The sequence below is a fragment of the Sebastes fasciatus genome, chromosome 2 (genome assembly GCF_043250625.1).
Source record: "Sebastes fasciatus isolate fSebFas1 chromosome 2, fSebFas1.pri, whole genome shotgun sequence".
Lineage (NCBI taxonomy): Eukaryota > Metazoa > Chordata > Actinopteri > Perciformes > Sebastidae > Sebastes > Sebastes fasciatus.
The window spans coordinates 30861857-30881284 of record NC_133796.1 but is presented as its reverse complement, the minus strand read 5'-3'; the positions used below and the strand labels follow the sequence as shown (position 1 = coordinate 30881284).

The 19428-nt window shown below is 40.8% G+C and overlaps 2 protein-coding genes across 2 annotated transcripts; both read right to left on the bottom strand.

Moving 5' to 3' along the window:
* Positions 1 to 1051: 1051 nt before the first annotated feature.
* Positions 1052 to 8888, bottom strand: nrn1lb (neuritin 1-like b). Its single transcript, XM_074625977.1, has 3 exons — positions 8362 to 8888; positions 5460 to 5607; positions 1052 to 3245 (listed from the first exon to the last, which is right to left on the bottom strand). Exons 1-3 carry the CDS (start codon positions 8414 to 8416, stop codon positions 2942 to 2944), a joined length of 507 nt encoding a protein of 168 aa, XP_074482078.1. The 5' UTR covers positions 8417 to 8888; the 3' UTR covers positions 1052 to 2941.
* Positions 8889 to 15267: 6379 nt separating this feature from the next.
* Positions 15268 to 19021, bottom strand: thap11 (THAP domain containing 11). Its single transcript, XM_074618870.1, has 2 exons — positions 17372 to 19021; positions 15268 to 16678 (listed from the first exon to the last, which is right to left on the bottom strand). The coding sequence occupies exon 1, from the start codon at positions 18651 to 18653 to the stop codon at positions 17814 to 17816; it is 840 nt and encodes a 279-aa protein (XP_074474971.1). The 5' UTR covers positions 18654 to 19021; the 3' UTR covers positions 15268 to 16678; positions 17372 to 17813.
* Positions 19022 to 19428: the final 407 nt, after the last annotated feature.

Here is a 19428-nt window from a genome sequence, read left to right as displayed (position 1 = left end):
ATCGTTTTTGCCTGGCCTTATGGTGTGATAGTACGCCATATTTAAATGAACTACACGTTGGCACACTACGGCTACATTGTCTGTGCAGTGAAGGTATCCAAATGCATATTTAAATCTCATTATCTCTCAATCTTTGTGTTCACAGACATTTTAAAATTGGTGTTCATCTAACAGAAACATCCAGTATTCTGTATGTCTTGCTTATAGCTTACTGTATTAAGATATCATCCCCCTTCCAGGTAATATGTAAGGTATTGTTCTGTATTGGTAGGATAAGTTTTGATCACACTGACAGTTCACTCACCAAGAGTCTGAAATGATTGTATCGCTGAAAAAGAAGAGGAGAGTTGAGGAAACAGTGGAGGAAAGAGGAGATGAGAGAGTGGTTCCAAAGATAAATGTGAGGACTCACAAGGTGTTTAATCCTCATCCTACCAACCTACAGTATCTAACATACAAGGACTACCGACTGGGGTCCCTGGGAACCCCAAGAAGAAACTACTGTAAGAAGCAACCTATTATTACAACTTATTTCTTCTCAAAACATTGTTAGTTATGTAATTAATGCTCCCAAGCTCTGGAACTCACTCCCCAATCTCATCAGAGACTCCGATTCCCTCACCATATTCCAGTCCCGCCTCAAAACACATCTTTTTTCATCTGCTTACCCGTAGCCCCCTTCCTCCCCCTACCCATCAGTCCGTGTGTATGTATGTGATTGTGCCTGTGTATGTCGCCTGTTTTTTGTCGTTCGTCTCCTGTCTGTCTCACACCGTTTTCCCCTCGACTATGTTAAGTGTCTTTGAGATCACTAAAAAGCGTTATATAAATCTAATATATTATTATTATTATTATTATTATTAATAATAATTAATGTCATCTGAAGACAAAGAACAGATTATTATTATTTTAGGAAAGTTACAGTTAATTTGCATATTGTGTAAAACAATAATAGACAGAGCACATGAGGAAATCTGTCTGTCTCCTTCAAAATGATACTTTAACCTCTGCGTGCCTCTAGATATCCTATAGACAAGACTAGAGAGAGACATATGTAAGAAGAATTAAGGATTTGATTGAGAAGAGCTAAGAAGAAAATAAAGGGAAAGAGGAAAGGCGAGCATCAAAATGCTACACGGGCACACACACACACACACATCAGGCGCACACACACACACACACACACACACACACAGGGGCACACACACACCACTAACACAAAAACCCATGACTTCAAGAAAAGTAACAGATGCGATTTAAGGAAAACAACTCTGCGTTATGTTTTTCAGCAAACCTTTAATTTAAGTTTTTATTGGGTTAAAATTCAGAGTGACACAACGAGGCATATATCACTCTATAAACCGCTGTGAAAAAAACTGAAAAATGCAAATAACCAAAAATAAACAACAGAAAATAATACAGCAAATAAATTGGTAAGGTGAAAACCAATGAATCAAATGCAGTCTGTGATTGCATAACAGCTCAGTAACAAAGAAAAGTTATACAATGATAATGATAATGATAATGCGCAAGGCATTTAGCGTGCAATAAGAACGCCTTTGTTGCTTTTAGCGTGTCATTTGTAAGCCATTTAGTCAGTACCTGTACTGACTGCAATGTAAACGCATCTGCGTAAACATGCTACGCTCAGTGATAGTGACGTAGAATAAAAACACTGAGAGAAAGACTGCTTATTGCGGGTGGACGGGTGGGGACCAACCAACACCGGACTTTTAACCAGACGATCAGAGTTCGAGTTTTTTATTTTAAAGTTACATTAGTGACGTGTTTTTTAGTGATGTTTGTCACATTTTTAGTGACTTATGTTACGCTGTTTCTGTTCATATTTTATTTAGTTTACGTGCTTATTTTAAGGCCAACCATGACGTTTTTCCTAAACCTAACTAAGTGGTTTTGTTGCCTGGATCTAACTGTGGACATTACTGTAGTTTAGTTGCGTGGCGTACAAATGACACACGAAACACCTAAAATGCGTCCTCATGACAGGCGGAATGTCCTTGTAATGTCGTGCTATTTATGCTCTTTCCCGTAAAACAGGGTTGACTTGTTGTTCTTTGTAATTATTTGTAATTATTACTTAATTTTACTGATATGTGTGTGCTCTGTATCCTTTTTAATTGCCCCACAGGGGATGCATAAAGTGAAGTGAAACTTTACTGTACGTAATAGTTCAGATAAGAAAAAGCAAGATATAACTGCCTGAAGATGGACTGGAAAACCACTGGTAGGGTCACATCATGAAATGACATAAACAAGTGATGACATCATACACACACTGCACGAAATCTCTCATCTGATATTAAACCGGTCAAACAGGGTGATGAATTAAACTGTACAAAAACACAGTTTTGATTGGATCACAAGCACATCTGAACACCTGGCATCCCTTAAATCTCTTTTGTCCTAAAAAAAAAAAAAAAAAAGAATCATGCAGTATTACTGATGTACTGCAGCAGTGAAAAAAATAAAGTGTTTACAATAAATATTAGCTTATATATTTAATTTAACTGACATTTGTCATTCAGCTTACTTGATCTCATGAGCCTGTTTCTTCTCTTGCTATTAACTGTTTGTCACTCCAGCCTATGAAATATGACCAACGATAGTAGACAATGTGAACTTAATCACAATCAATCACCCATTCATCTATGCTCCATTCATTCATTTATGACAGAATGAAAGCAACTTCTTTGTCAGCTTCTTTCTGAGAGCAAGGCAAGGGATAATCTCAACATATTGTTCTTTATTTAATGCCTAAATAGAGGCTCCACCTTGTCCAGGTAAGAAACACTGAACCAAATATTACATTTTGATTTTTGGATCGATATTATGAGTCTGACTTGTGAAGGGTGTTTACATGATAGCAGGGGGAGCAGGACGCTGACGACCAGCTGTCTCATTAAAAGACTTCATGGGTTAACTAACTCCTGATCAGAAGTATTAAGGTGCTGCATGCAGGGAACAGCAGTGAGCTGAAGGTGGGGCTGTGCTTGTCCGTCTGCCCTTTCAGTGTTTCCTGGTTGGTCTGGTCGGAGGTGGGTGGGCTCTGGGGTGCAGGCACAGTGCTGGGTGGGAGGGTGGTGCGACTGGCACACATGTCGTAGAGGTTTCCAGAGAACTGCGTCTTCCTGGACTCTTGTCTTAGAGACTCCCAGACGGCGGCGGCTTCTCCAGGACAGCCGGCCAGCGCTGAGTTTGCACAAACATGGAACGCATTCCAGGACCTTCAAGAAACCAGGACACAAGGACATGTCAGTGTAGAAATGTAATGACTGCAAGGTAGGATACAGACAGGGTACAATAATACAGTGATGAGAGAACATATGGGTAACACCTGAGCAAATGTCAAAGGAAAATGAACACTCATAAAGACCCTGAGTGGTTTAACCCTTCACATTGATGTAGGGATGTACAGGTGTACTGCAGGACTCTGTGACATCCCTGTTGGGTCAAGCAACAGAAGCAGACTTTCCAGTCTGGTGTTAAATTGCTTTGTTAAAGGTGCAGTGTGTACCATCTGGCGCCATCTAGTGGTGAGGTTGCAGATTACAGCCAACTGAATCTTCCCCCCCATGTGCCAAGCGTGTGGGAGAACTACGGTGGATGACGCAAAAACGTGAAAACATGCCCTATCTAGAGCCAGTGTTTGGTTTGTCCGATCTGGGCTACTGTAGAAACACGGCGGCCGGCTCAGTGAAGAGGACCCGCTCCCTATGTAGATATAAACGGCTCATTTTAAGGAGAACGAAAACAGGATTCTTATTATCAGAAAACTATTATTAAGAAAACATAGTTATTAATGTTATATTCCATTTCTGCCAATAGCTCCCCCTACACACTGGTCCTATAAATTATAATCTTAACACCTGTGGTTACTGGTGATAATGGCAAGTGAGTTTTAACAATCCAGCTCCATAGAGATTTCCAGTAAACATGCTGCAGCTACTCTGGCAGAAAAGCAACAGAAGAAGAGTGTTGCATTGCATCATGTTTTTTAATAGAGAAAGGAAAGGAAATGAGGCTGATGAGACCGGAGAGTCTGAATCAGAACAATAAAGTTGTGGGCCATAAACCCAAAACAATGAGTTAAAAGACTCTGTAACCCTGCTGAGTCAGGTGATAATGCTCTCACGTTACATCTATATGCCCCTTTCACAGCAGCCATGTTAACACGTCATTGCCTGGTAAACACAGGTGTAATTAACAATATTAATTATGGCCCTGATCCAGTGAGGTGGGCCAGGGCTCTGGTATTGTGCATGCTGGCTCACTGGAATGGCTGTGACACTAAATACGACAGGACCATAATTAATTCAATTACACCTGTTTACCCTGATATGACATGTCAAAATGGCTGCTCTGAAAAGGGCCTATAGTGAATATAACAAGACTTAAGAGTCTACGGCCGTGCTAGCAGCTCTGTGAGGCTGTACTTGGTGCTTTGAGCTCAATGCTAACATCCGCATGCTAACATGCTCTCGATGACAATGCAGACATGCTGACAAGCAGGTGTAATGTTTAGCATGATGTTAGCATGCTAACATTCGCTCATTAGCACAAAACAGAAAGAACAGCTGAAGCTGATGGGAGTTTAATTAGTTTTGCAGGTATTTCATCGCAATCCATCCAATCGTTGTTGAGACATTTCACTGAAATACAAAAGTGTCAAACTCATGGTGCAGCCCGTTCTCAATCCCAGGGCGTCAAATACAGAAGCTTTGTCATGGCCGTACCGATACGACGTTAACACCGCACAAGATACCCTTTAGCGTCTTTAAGAGACGCACCGGGCTTTCCATTAACAACAATGTAAACCCATCTGCGTCAATATTAAACGCTCAGTGAAAGTGCTGTGGTGACATAGTTTAAAGTGTGCGGGCGGGAGGGGAGGTGGATGGGCCCAACAACGCAGTTCATGTCCCATGCGTCACGTTTTACTTACATGTTACAATCAGCTGTTCGTTCATGTTCATGTACGTTACGTATCATTGTTACTGTACAAACGTAGTCATTTTAAGCCCAACCATGTCGTTTTTTCCTAAACCTAACTATAAGTGTTTTTGTTTATTCACAACATTAAGTGTGTTTACTGCGACCTAAAAGTGACGCCTAGGGGTCTGACAAAGCGACAGTATGTGACAACTTGGGATGAGACTGTGTTGCATGGTGGCACTAAATTTAAATTCAGAGGATCACTAAAATGGGTTTGATTCATCCTCTGGGAACCATGAATGTCAGTGCACAATTTCATGGACGTCCATCTAACAGTTGTTGACCAAAGTGGTGGACCGACTGACACTACCATCCCAGCGCCACATCACTAGCGGGACCAATACGACTAATCATTAGAGCAGCTTTAAGGGTTATAACTTTAACAATTTGAACAAGTTGCTTCAAGACAGACTGGACGGTTACCACAGTGATAGGCAGACACACACCTGCAGATTGCATCAATGTCCTGTGTGTTCTGGTCTTTTTGATTTTCCACCAGACTGTCTCCAAGTGTGAGTAAACACTGAGCAAAACTCTTGTAGATGGAATCACATGAAGGAGGAATTGCAGCTCCGAAACCCACCGGGACGAGGCCTATAGTGGAGAGGAAGAGGAAGAAAAACACTATATTGAGACCGTTTTATGAAAATAAATGAATGTGTATTGAGATGAGTTGGGAATGAGAGAGAAATAAAACCACTAGATTCTTTGGGTCGGGGATTTCATCTTGTGGAGTGAAACACGATGTGTATATGTTTATAGAGACATGATCCATCTGGTGCTTAGATGGATCAAACAAATACAGACATATGAGCATAGTATGCAGGATCCCATTCATCTGGAGGGATTACACAACCTCAAAGCCAAATTCAGCGTACGACTACAAAACCTTGTGTGGGCTGTCTGAGAGCATCTACCGGCTCATACATAACACGTCTGAACCTGGTTTGAGTCACTGAAACACGCCTGAAAAGGTGTGAATCAAGGTTTGACTGGAAGAGAGGACATTTGTGCATTAACCCGATCAGTACGTGAGGCTGTGGAGGTGTGTTTGAGTTGTCAATTGGTAGATCTGTTCTTGTGAATGGGACCCACACAGTTTCTTTGTTGTTGGCATTGAAGACATCTGTGGACACATCGAGTTGTCAGCAGCCTTGGGTAAGCTGTTCCAGGGTCAGAGGTGCACTATATGGCTAAAGTATGTGTAATATTACATCTCACTCCAAAACCATGGATATTCATTTCTTTATGAATCTCGGGACTTCACCAAACTACTGGCAGAAGTCAGATATTTATTTGTAGCCATCAGTACGTGTGTGCAGATATTTTATCCAACTTCTACCTTTAGTTTGTCGTCTGATCCAGTACCTATAAACATTATGTGTATGTACTCAGTTTACACTGTCTTTGCATCACCCAAACTTTTGCCACAATTTTGCCAATTTTGCCAATATTTTCAAAGATATCACTGTGAGCTGAAGCATTAATATTTCCTTTAAAGCAGCAGTGGGTAGAATTGGAGCAAATATGATTAAAAAAATATATTTTTATAAACTGGTTACTATATCCTGACAGTCATGCATGAGACAGCTAATCTGAAAAATAATCATGTGCCTCTGGTGTCCTCCGGTGCTCCTAATGGCATCTGCAAGATTTCACAGACCGGAGGAAAACAACTAATCAGAGCCGAGCTGTAACCTGCCGTCTCTGAGCAGCTGTCAATCACTCGCAAACTCCGATCAAACGGTCAAACTAGGCAGCGCTGATCAGATATGAATCAATATGTTGTTACTGTAATGCCTATGTCTAGCGTAAAATGTTTTCAGAAACATCTTGTAGTGTACTGTTACTGTACAGAAAGTTTGTGACCCGGCAGCCATGTTGAGATCAGTTGAGGAAATACCAAGCACCACCCCCCAGCCGGGTCACAAAAGTTCTCATTTTACAGCTAAACAGTACACTACAAGATGTTTCTGAAAACATTTGAGGCGAGAAATAGGCTTTAAAGTAACATAATATTGATTCATATTTGATCAGCGCTTGACCGTTTGTCGCGAGTGATTGATTGAACAGCCAATAGGACCGCTCTCTCTAAAATGACCTGTGATTGGCCAAAGTCTCCAGTCACTAGTCTCCAGTTTTTTAAAGCCTGAAAACAGAGCTATGAGGAGGTGCAGAAGTCTAATTTTCTCTCAGAGCACCCGAATTACAATATGCTGAAAGGTTATTATAGAATGATGCTAAAAATATATTCTGCCTACTGCAGCTTTAAATGTAACTAAAAGTGTCCAATACATGAAAAACAGCCCCAGACCTAAAGGGTACAGGGGTGTCCACATACTTTTAGCCACATGGTTTAAAAACCAGAGGCCGGCCAACCTTTGTACCTGAGTACCAAGTACCTGAAAGTTAATTTCATCTTTAAAATCATCTTCTCACTTTAATAAATATGCATTATTGTAATGATTTGAATATGTCTCTTCTTTATATTTGACTTAATATATCAATGGGTGATTTATTTGATCTACTGTATCTTGGCTATCTTTATCTTTTAGATCTTATTTTCCCATTTTTTTTAGATATACCCAGACCTGGCTCCTGTCTATATGCCTCAGAGAGACGATACTGACTAGTCGTGATTCAGCTTTTACCTCAGGAGTTTATTAATCACGTATGAATACACATTGTTTTTTTGTTGTTGTTTATTCTAGTTGTATTTGCCTGCTTTTACTTGTCTGTATTTTATCAGGATTGTTATTTTTTTTGCTCATCCCACAATAATTTTGTAACATGATTTTGCTGCAAAACATTTCAAAATTATCTTTAGAAAATTCAAAAGTCATCGTCATTGATCTAAATCTCACAACCACAAGTGTTCCATTCATGAAAAGGGTTGTATTTACTCAAATATCCTCAAAAACAAATAGATAGCAGAATTTACACCTAAATATATGATGTTGTACACCAAATGCACACACATACACACACACACACTAACACACACACACGTTAGGAGAGAGAGCATCAGAACATGAGGGGACAGTCAGTGAGCATTTCATTAAGGTAAGTGCATTTGTAAAACCCGCCTCTCCTCAATTTCAGAACAAGCTAAATGAAATATCCTTTATCAGCCATCTTAACTACTTTGGGACTTTTCTGACCAACCTGCTGAAATTCCTCTGATCAACCTGAGTTTCAAGATATACAAACAGGAGAACCGTAAAACCAGTAAGAGTGTACACAGCATAGTACAGACCAGAGCAAACTCAGCTCTTACAAACTTTTTCAAGATTACTTAAATGCACATAATCAGCACACACAGACAACATATTAAAGAGACATCCTTACTGAGGCAGAGAGCGATGGGCAGCAGCATAGTCGCCGTGCCTGGTGGGGACTTCATCGTCCCGTGTAGCTGAGTCCCTCCACTGAATCAGAGGCTCTGATGCGAAGCTCCCACTGACTGTGAGTCCAACGAGTCCAAAGTTGCTGCTTTAAAATGTGATGCGTTCTGTCATCCGTTGGGAATTCATCAGATTGCAAAAGTACAGAAAGGCACAGAGGCACAACCCGGCTGGATTAACAGTGAAAGGGGCCGATGCATCGCAGGGAGTAAGAGGATGCTGTGTGTGTGTGTGTGCATGCATGTGCACCAGGGAGGGGCACGAGGTGAGAGCCATGGAGAGCTTGGAGGCAGCAGACCAATGACAGCATCACAACACTGCACACTGGATTAGTGTTCTCATTTCCGGTCTTTAGTATTTAGTGCATTTATTTGAAACACAAAGAAATCATTATATCATAATCTATTACCATCTCTGCCTTGTTCACACACACATTTACCTACTGGTCTTACTATTGAACAAGGAGTTTGTCACAAAAGACAGTAGAAGGAAACATGACCAGAAGTGTCAGGAGGATTTTCTTTTTCATGTGGACAGATGGATGACGTCCCACTGAGGATAAGAGAATCCGGCTCACCTGGGAGTCCAACAGTGACGCAAAGCGCCCTCTGAGAATAGCAGCAACCCATGAGAGTCATCCACAGCTATGTGGTCGAGGGGTTATTCAAGAGTGTTATATGTGTTAAACACTGAACTAAAGATTGGACAGCGACACATGCAGACCCTGTTTTTAATATGTGTTTGTAAACCACCTTATTACCAACTTTTCTGACCTGAGCGTCTGTCTTACATCCCCTTCCTCTTCCTCTTGGCCTATAAATCCCCTGCTACGCACCCCAGATGGCTCACACTCCGTGCATTAGTATAAGTCCTGGTTCACATCTGTATACTGACACAGGAGTAATGGTAACCCATTGTTAATCTGCAGCTTAAAATAACCATTAACTGCAGAATAATCTGCCTGTATCTGAGGCCACTGCCCCGAATCAATACATCATGGGAACCTTGGCCAGCTGTGAGTCTTCCTGAAAACATCTGCTTTCTTTACATTCTTTCCTTACAGATGTGCTCAGGATCAATCAAGCTGGATGTGATGTGTCTGTGAAACACCACTCTATGTTGACACATTTTCAGAGATATTTGAGTTCTTGGGACTTTTCTTGTTGTTACATGTTGATGTAACCGTATGCTTAGGATGCCGGGGGTATGGCTTCATACTTCAGTGTACTATTGAGGGACATTCTGGGGCTGTTTTTTCATTGTTTGGACCCTTACAGTAGTTCTAATTAAAGCTAGGGTTGGTAATCTTAAGAAACTAACAACAGTTCATCCATCCATCCATCCATCCATCAATTATCTGTAACCGCTTATCCTTTTCAGGGTCGCGGGGGGGCTGGAGCCGATCTCAGCTGACATTGAGCGAGGGCGGGGTACACCCTGGAAAGGTCGCCAGACTATCACAGGGCTTAACGAGAGTACACTAGATTTTAAAAATGATCCAACCGAAAAACCGAGCCCAGTGTTGCCAATCTTTTCCAATGAAAGTAGCTAGCAGCACTAGCTCCAAAAGTCCCCAAATCTAGCAAGAAAGTCTCCAAGTCGGAAACACTAACAGCAGGGCTGTAGTACTCAAGTTTTAAGTCTCGAGTCTGGTCTTGAAACCACTTTTTTCAATTCAGTTCAATTCAATTGATTTTTATATAGCGTCAAATCATAACAGAAGTTATCTTGAGACGCTTGTAAAATAGAGCAGGTCTAGACCGTACTCTATAATTTAGAGACCAAACAAGAGATCCCCCATGAGCATGCACTTGGTGCGACAGTGGCAAGAAAAAACTCCCCTTTAACGGGTTGAAACCTCGAGCAGACGCAACCACGACCCAGGTGTAACCATGCGATATGGATACATGCGAGGTGAGAAAGCACAAAGATTCCAGGGATGAAATCAAGTTAGTAACATGCATTCATAGACATGAATTCATACAGATGGAGAGGGAGAAAAGGAGAGAGTGTGTCATAGGAAGTCCCCCTTCAGTCTAGGCCTATAGCAGCATAACTAGGGGCTGGTCCAAGGCAGCCTGAGCCAGCCTTGGGCCAGCCCTAACTATAAGCGTTATCAAAGAGGAAAGTCTTAAGCCTACTCTTAAATGGGGAGAGGGTGTCTGACTCCCGGATTGAAGCTGGGAGCTGGTTCCACGGGAGAGGAGCTTGATAGCTGAAAGCTCTGGCTCCTATTCTACTTTTGAAGTCTTGCACTTGTCTTGGACTTGTGCCTTATTGGACTCGGTCTTGACTTGATCTTGACTCGGACTTGACTGGACTTGTTCTTGACTCAGACTTGACTTGGACTCGATTAAGTTAAGTACGTCTTGACTACAGCCCTGACTGACAGTCCGTCCCTTCAGGCCTCCCTCTAAAGCCACTCCCCCAAAATTATCATTAAGAACATAAACATATCATAATGAAGGTAACAACGGACATGGCTATTGTTAGTACTCACAGCTGTCAAGCTAGCAGCTTGCGGAAGACTCCGATGACGCTCAATGAGTGCAAAGGCAGGTAGCCGAATGTAATAATTGGACGGATTTATTACAGTCCTGTGACAGCCATGGATACCAGATTTTTTTCTTTTTTTTGTCAGAGCTTTTGATTTATTGATTGCTGTCGGGATGTAAAGAATTACCACAGATATAACAAAACTTTTTTAAGAAGATTACCAACCCTAGCTTTGAGCTCAATCTTTATGCTGCTGTGTTCAGTGATATTTTAGATAATCTTGTGCTTCCAAATTTATGTCAAATGTTTGGCGTTTTACTGTTTTAATTTTAAATCCACAAATCAAGGTCATTAAAGGAAAAATATAGTTAATGGTTTTCCCAGTCTGACCTCAACCTCATCCAGCACCTATCACATGAACTGGAGCACCGACTGTGAGGCCTTATTGCCCAACATCAGTGGTCAACCTCACATACTTTTGGCAACGCAGTGCAACTCATCATGCAAAGGTACTGTATTTGTCACTCTGAAGCACGTGATCCATCCTCATCATTATGTTTTGCAAGAGGAAAGGTGTTATCTTATTGTCCCTGTTTCTATACAGTATTTTTACTACAGCCGTCCTCTCAGCTCAACCAAAGAACTAGCTCTCATCCCTGACCAATGGTTGTCTTACCTGGTGGGTTCATTGCACAAGTAGTTCAACATAGGATCTGTTCTGACACTTTCCAGTTGCTCCATGTACGACTTTCTTGGTCTGATAACTTCACTCACATGTTTTCTTGGACCACAGTGCTCAGAAATTGGTGCCAAATGCAGAAACATTCATATATTGATGGTTTATGCTAGATGTATTATTAAAAATCAAGTTATAGGGACATAGCCTATATATCAAAGTCACTCAAGTGTATGTGTACAGTTACAGTGATATTTTGCCAAACAATCTGTGGTTTCGATGCATTCCAATAGTAACCCATTTTGATGTTAGAAATAAAAGGGTGGTAAAAGACAAGAAAATATGGATATTATCTAGACACTATCTATGCTCCCTACGGATGAGTGTTTGAATTTTTATAATAACATTTGTTTCTGACACATTACTTTGAAAAGGATGAACATATTTTTCTACATGATATTTTTGTATTAATTTAACAAAAGAAGCTAAAGTTTTTCAATGTTAAATGTTACAAACTCTGTCTAAATAAAATACTAATACTGCAACTTGCAGAATTTTGATTTAAATCAGTAAATATCTGGTGAAGGAATAAGTAAGGCCCAAACCTAAAGCAACCTGAAAGCTTCATTCATTTTAGTGTATGACATATTTATCAGGGTAGATAAAACAACCATTTTAAACGTGTCAATTCATGGTATTGTACATGGCTCAAAATGAAGCAGAACCACACATATATGAATGTTGGTATACATGGAGCAAGAAAATAATGTGTCTATTATGATCTTTGCAAACAAAAAAAGCTCAAGAACAAGACAAGTCTGAGGCACATGAATGCCCATTACTGCTCTAGAATCATGTGCTACAAAAAGGTCAAACACCCACAAACGTTTTAGGTGGACAGTTTAACAGACAGATAGATATAATTGCAAAAGGCATGTTCAGCATGTCACATATTCTATTTAGAGAAACATGTTGTACAGTGTCACACAGTTACACATTTTCTAAATATAACTAGTAATTAAAACAACAAAACTGTCATTCTTCTCAGCCTGTTTTGTTAGCAAAATACTATGAATAATAAGCCCTAAAGAGAGTTTAAATAATGGCAACCTTTTTTTCAAGGCACAGAAATACTGTCTATACTGTATGTACCTAGTCTGGATTTCAGGATCACATATTGCTCCCACTGTTTTACTTCATTCACATTACAGAATTACTCTCAAACTACGACACAATGTGACACAATGAGCTGTTGTTTGGTGTGAATGTAAAGACGGCTGTTGAATGGCAGCAGCTATAGAGAAAGGAAGATGGAGTTGTGTAAGTTTGATCGACAGCACTGGATTAAGGCATTATGCAACACTGTTGGGAGTAAAAAAAAAATAAATCCAGATGAGATTAGGATCTGGATCCTCGTTCTCTCTCCAATGCTCTATCTATCCATTCTTCCCTCTCTCCCTCTTTCTCTGCTTCATGTGACAAATTATCACGGCAGGTGTTCAAAATGACGGATTTTAAGTTTGGGTTGGGTGACTGCGTTACAGCTTTACAATCACATTAAGACGTTCAACATTTCACCGCTTTAATATCAGTAACAATTAAGCAAATGACCATCCAAGCTGCTCACACACACACACACACACACACACATAAAGCAAATTAGGCCATATAGACAGGAGCAAAACCTCCTGCTCTTCAAGCTTTATGCCACCGCCATCTAGAGGGTGAAAATCAGAGTGACACATTTTACAGCTTGTTTCTACTGTCTGCTATCAACCTATGGAAAACAATCCATATCATATCATACAATCCATTTATGATGTAAAAATAGCTTGCTGGATATTAGAGCTGTAACGATTAATCGATCACTTGTCAACTATTAAATTAATCGGCAACTATTTTGATCATTGATTAATCAGTTAGAATAACTTTTCAAGAAAAAAAGTATTATTTCTCTGATTCCAGCTTCTTAAATGTGAATATTTTCTGGTTTCTTTACTCCTCTATGACAGTAAACTGAATATCTTTGAGCTGTGGACAAAACAAGACATTAGAGGACGTCATCTAGGACTTTGGGAAACACTGATGGACATTTTCCACCATTTTCTGACATTTTATAGACCAAACAACTAATTAATTAATCGAGAAAATAATCTACAGATTAATCGATAATGAAAATAATCGTTAGTTGCAGACCTACTGGATATGGTTTCTCAAATGTGACAAATTGTTGCTTTAAAAACTATCAATCATTTTTTTTTAAAACTGTTGACCAAAAGAAGCAATCAGAGGACATCATTTTCTCCTCTGGTATCTTCTAATGGCCACTTTTCATTCTTTTTTGACATTTTACAGCCTAACCAATTCATTAATTAATCAGCTACAGTAATCCTTGCGTAAATCCATAATAAAGCTAACCCTAAATTACAATCCTGACTGTAGGGCTGTCCTGAATGCCATTTTTTTTGGGCTTTGAAGCTTCGGTGAGAAATATTCAAAGGTATTCAAAGCTTTGCGGTGAGGTGCAGCAGACTGACATGTTCTTCTGTCTGTCTGTCTCCATATTCATCTGAGAATAACTAATAATAATTCATGTTGAATATAAATAATGTGTGATTATTCCTTATTTCATGGGCTATTTTGGAATTTATACATTATTACACACTTATATACATACTTAGATACTTACATAATATATATATATATATATATACACATGTATATATATATAGAAAATGAAAAAAAAAACTGAAGCATTCAAATACTAATTTGGAATTTACCATGGCAACGAAGCATTCGGGTCAGCCCTACCTCACTGAGACCTAAACAGGAGTATCAGTGCCTTTTCGTTGTTTCTCAACAAGTAACTCCAAGTACACGTAATATATTCAGAAGAAAGTTAAAATGACGGGTATCACACTTCATCACATCAAGGGCTGCAAATAACAATTATTTCCATTGTTGATTATTATTTCGATCAATCAATTAGTTGTTTGGTCTATAAAATGTCGACCACTGTTTCCCAAAGTCCAAGATGACATCATCAAATGTCTTGTTTTGCCCACATCTCAAAGATATTCAGTTTACTGTCCTAGAGGAGTAAATAAATATAATTATTTATTATAAAAATATTCACATTTAAGAAGCTGGAATCAGAATTTTGACTTTTTTTCTTAAAAAATTACTCAACCGATTAATTGAGTAGTTGACAACTACTCAATTAATCGTTGCAGCTCTAATCACATTTATCACATCTTAATAAGGCAATATCTTCATCAGGACACTCTCTTAACACTGATAGAGTAAATGTTGAGTGAGGCTTTAAGCACCCAGTAGGTGTAGAAAACAGCAGCAACGCTGAGATTTGAGTTCATGTTTCGTTCCCATCACAAGTCTTTATGATTGAGGATTTGATATGATGCTAACTGTCTTACTTTTTAAACAACTCAACACCGCTGGAAGAAATACCCCTAATGCTTAAGTTACTGGAAATCCAAAATTTGCTCTTCTTTCCTCGGAAAAAGTCCAAATAAGAGCCCCTGACAGGTAGGTTGAGCTAAAAACCCTCAACTTGAAGGTAAAAGCAATAAAAATACTCCAAAATCTTCTGACCCACTACTTTGTTACTGTGACACTGGACAAAATCACAAATTGAGAAATTATTCAGCGTGAATCAGCACCATTTCAAAATGAAATTTACTTCAAAATGAGAGCAGAGAGCATAGCTGTCGGACCAAGTTAAAAAAAATCAGAAATGTATGTAACATCCTGTGCATAAAACACTCATGAACAGGACAGAGAAATGCAGTCTGTGTGGAGACACATCATGTATCACAGTGAAACAAGCAGACGCTGTTTCATAGAACAAACCATACATGTTCAAGTTGCATAAGGTATCTTGAGAAAATGTTTTTCTTTGACCTTCCCTTAAGATTTCCTAAAAAGGTTGAGCAAATGTAACTTAATGCATGTCTTCAAGAAACACAATTTAATAAGATTACATCTTGAGTGCCCTTCCTTTAAGTCAAATGTCTTCAGCATAAAAAATAAAAGGAAAACAACTTAATACTTTTAAAGGCAACTCAGATAAAGTCTTGGTAGAGTTGTATTTCATTGACAAAGTGTACCAGGAATAGTGTTTTGTTTATGGATGCTTCATCTTGGCATACTTTACCTCTGCACATCTACAGTGAGGTGTTTTCTTGCAACAACCTCCTAATTTAAAAAAGTAAGGAAATAAAAACACTGTAAGAGAAATCTTAAAGAGGAAAACTTTCTATGAAACTAGGCAGTTTTGAGCATCTTCATCGTCAGTCCGGTTATAAACAGAGTGTACAGTGTAAACCTGCAAGTCTTAGGTCAGGGGTCAGCAACCTGCGGCTCCAGAGCCACATGTGGCTCTTAGTTGAATGAGTAAAATGTGTATTATTGGTGTTGGTTTGGCTACATGACGATAGTGGACCATGCATGTTTATAAGTAATTAGCAATGATGTTATTATTAACACAGCTACATAAACTATAGCCAGCCAACTTGTTTGATGAAAAACCAGCTCTACTTGTTGAAAATAAATTGTCATCGTTTGTAGTTTTTTATACAAAATAGGGTCTGGATCTGCAGTCTGGTGTCATCTCCGTTAGTCTGCGGGTGCGTTCCAAATCGCATATTTTTTCTTTTTACTTTTAGTACATACTGCAGCTGTGTAGTGTTGCATGCAGTACGCCTGACATTGTGCCTTTAGTACGTACTCTGCGTTCCAATACCCATACTACCATACTATTTAGTATGCCAGAAAAAGATTTATTATGTCCTAATACATAATATGTCAAATGCAGTATGCCAAAAATACCAGGATGTCCTACTGCACCGGGTCACATTTTGCAGTATGCAAGCCAGCATGCTTTTCTGGCTATTCTGACCCACAATCCTCTGTGCAGGGGATATATGAGCAAGAGGGTCAAAGTTCAAGGTGCAATGTTATGAGTTAGTAGTATGCGTACTGCATGAAACAGTACGTACTTTGTAAGGGCAGCTGCAGTACGTACTAGAAGTAAAAAGAAAAAGTATGAGATTTGGAACGTAGCCTGAGTCTCTGTAACGGGGGTCGTCTCCTGTTGATGTTTTCACCCATCAGTTTATCTAAAATGTCTCTTTTGATAGTAAAGGTTGCTGACCCCTGGCCTAGTTGAATGAATAAAATGTGTATTATTGGTGTTGGTGATGGACTATGCATGTTTATAAGTAATTAGCAATGATGTTATTATTAAAACAGCTACATAAACTATAGCCAGCCAACTTGTTTGATGAAAAACCAGCTCTACTTGTTGAAAATAAATTGTCATCGTTCGTAGTTTTTATACAAAATAGGGTCTGGATCTGCAGTCTGGTGTCAGCTCCGTTAGTCTGCGGGTGCGTTCCGAATCGCATTTTTTTTCTTTTTACTTTTAGTACATACTGCAGCTGTGTAGTGCTGCATGCAGTACGCATAACAGTATGCCAAAAATACCAGGATGTCCTACTACACCCGGTCACATCTTGCAGTATGCAAGCCAGCATGCTTTTTTGGCTATTCTGACCCACAATCCTCTGTGCAGGGGATACATGAGCAAGAGGGTCAAAAGTTCAAGGTGCAATGTTATGATTAAGTAGTATGCGTACTGCATGAAACAGTACGTACTTTGTAAGGGCATCTGCAGTATGTACTAGAAGTAAAAAGAAAAAGTATGTGATTTTCCAAATCACATACTTTTTCTTTTTACTTTTAGTACATACTGCAGCTGCACATACAAATTACATACTACTGTTGCATACAGTATGCATACAATTGGGAGATACTACTTTGTCAAAACATTGCACCTTGAACTTTGACCCTCTTGCTGGTATATCTGCTGTGCAGAGGATTGTGGGTCAAAATAGCCAGGAAAAAATAGTGCATTTGACATACTATGTTTTGGGATATACCAAATCTTTTCTGGCATACTAAATCGTATGGTAGTATGAGTATTGGAGTGCACAGCAGGTCACATTCCTCTGAGCAGTGAATATATGAGCAAGAGGGTCAAAGTTTGTGCAATGTTATGATGAATTTTATGCATACTGCATGCAACAGTAGTATGTACTATGTAAGGGCAGGTGCAGTATGTACTGAAGGAAAAATAAAAAGTATGCGATTTGTAACGCAGCATGAGTCTCTGTGTAACGGGGGTCGTCTCCGGTTGATGTTGATCATTTTTTATTCCGGACACTGAAAGCCACGGAGTTCCCGTAGAGCAGCCGGTCCCGCTCCCGCACCTCCTCCTGCAGCTTGGCCTCGGCCACCCGCAGCTGTCGGATGGTCGCCTTCATCTCCTTCATCTTCACCTCCATCAGGGCGATGATGTCCCGCTGCTCGTTCAGCTTCCGCAGCAGCTCGGCCGACGTGGTGCCGGTGGTCAGAGAGTACGAGTGGTCCAGCGGGCTGCTGGTCACACTGACGTACTGCACCACCGGCTGGTGAACAGTGGACGAGGTCTCCACCGAGGAGGAGTCGTCCGGTGTGAGCTCGTCGTTGCTTCCCACGGTGTAACAAGTCCCCTCTGACTGAGCCGGCAGCCGAGCCGTGCCCAGGTACTCCCCGTTCTGGCCTATCTGCACCACGGTGATGCTGTCATCGCTCGCCTCTCCTCCTGCGTTGCCCTCGGCTCCTTCTACCAGCACACTACCGAGCACTATCCCGGAGGTCGCTGCTGCTGCCGCGGCGGGACTAGCAGACACCACCGCGGCGGCAGCAGACACCTTTCTCCCTCTCCCTCTCCGGCTCCTCCGCTCGTTCACCCCCCGGAGAGGAAACAGAGACGGTACCCTGATGGTGTAGGTCTTCCTCCCGCCGCTGAAGTGCACGCTGCATACCCGGTGCCCGGTGGTGGGCTGGAAGGTGCTGAAGCAGCCGCTGACCCCGGCCCGGGAGATGTTCCGCAGCCACAGCTCCCGCAGCGTGCTGTCCTTCGGGAAGGTGTAGAAGCGCAGGTCCCGGTCCCGGTGAGAGTTGTTGTAGCAGCCGGGCACACAGCAGGTGAACCCGGGCATGTTGACTACCAAACACCGGGGCGTTAAGCAGCACGGCGTGGAGGTTGTTTTATATCTTTATTCTATTGCGTTGTTGTGAGAGCAGTGGCCTACAGGCGGAACTACACGTCCCACAACGCTTACTGCTTCCTGTTTTACTTTGAGATGAACAAGTGAGACGGTGTTCTTCCTACGGTGACTGGATCCAGCTGGATGTATCCGGATTAGGAGCATGCGGAGCGGGTGTTTATGCTGGGTTCGAGGCCGGTGTTTTATTTTCGGTGTTAAATGTTCTTGTTTTTGTTCTTCGCGGTGTTATCAAGCTCAGCCGTCTACACGGAGAACTAGGAGTCCCAGAATGCACTGCGCCTTCCTGTTCCAGGTCCGCTAGTGAACTACTATACCGCCTCCTGTTGGTCACTAGAGGTGACGTCATTATAGATGGATAGATAGATAGATAGATAGATAGATAGATAGATAGATAGATAGATAGATAGATAGATAGATAGATAGACAGACTACCTCTCCAATCTTCTGCACATTTCCGACAGCAATCGCCGTTTAAGATCCAGTGACTTCATTAGGCTCATCATTCCAAAAGTCCGTACTGTGTTTGGTCATAACTCCTTTCATTTTGCCGCTGCAAATGACTGGAACTCACTACAAAACACGCTCAAACTAACAGCTCTCACAACATGTTCAAACAAAAGCTGCAACAAGTCATAGTTGACTGCTGTACTTGCTGACCAGCCATCACTTCTCTCTCTCTCTTCCATTTTTACAAAGAACATCCAGT

What these genes read in the sequence shown, in the direction of transcription:
- nrn1lb (XM_074625977.1), bottom strand. Translation starts at nt 8,416, where the DNA reads ATGAAGTCCCCACCAGGCACGGCGACTATGCTGCTGCCCATCGCTCTC. An exon ending in GCCCATCGCTCTCTGCCTCA is followed by an intron (nt 5,608 to 8,361) that starts GTAAGGATGTCT and finishes TCTCCACTATAG; the next exon opens with GCCTCGTCCCGGTGGGTTTC. An exon ending in GACATTGATGCAATCTGCAG is followed by an intron (nt 3,246 to 5,459) that starts GTGTGTGTCTGC and finishes GGTTTCTTGAAG; the next exon opens with GTCCTGGAATGCGTTCCATG.
- thap11 (XM_074618870.1), bottom strand. Translation starts at nt 18,653, where the DNA reads ATGCCCGGGTTCACCTGCTGTGTGCCCGGCTGCTACAACAACTCTCAC.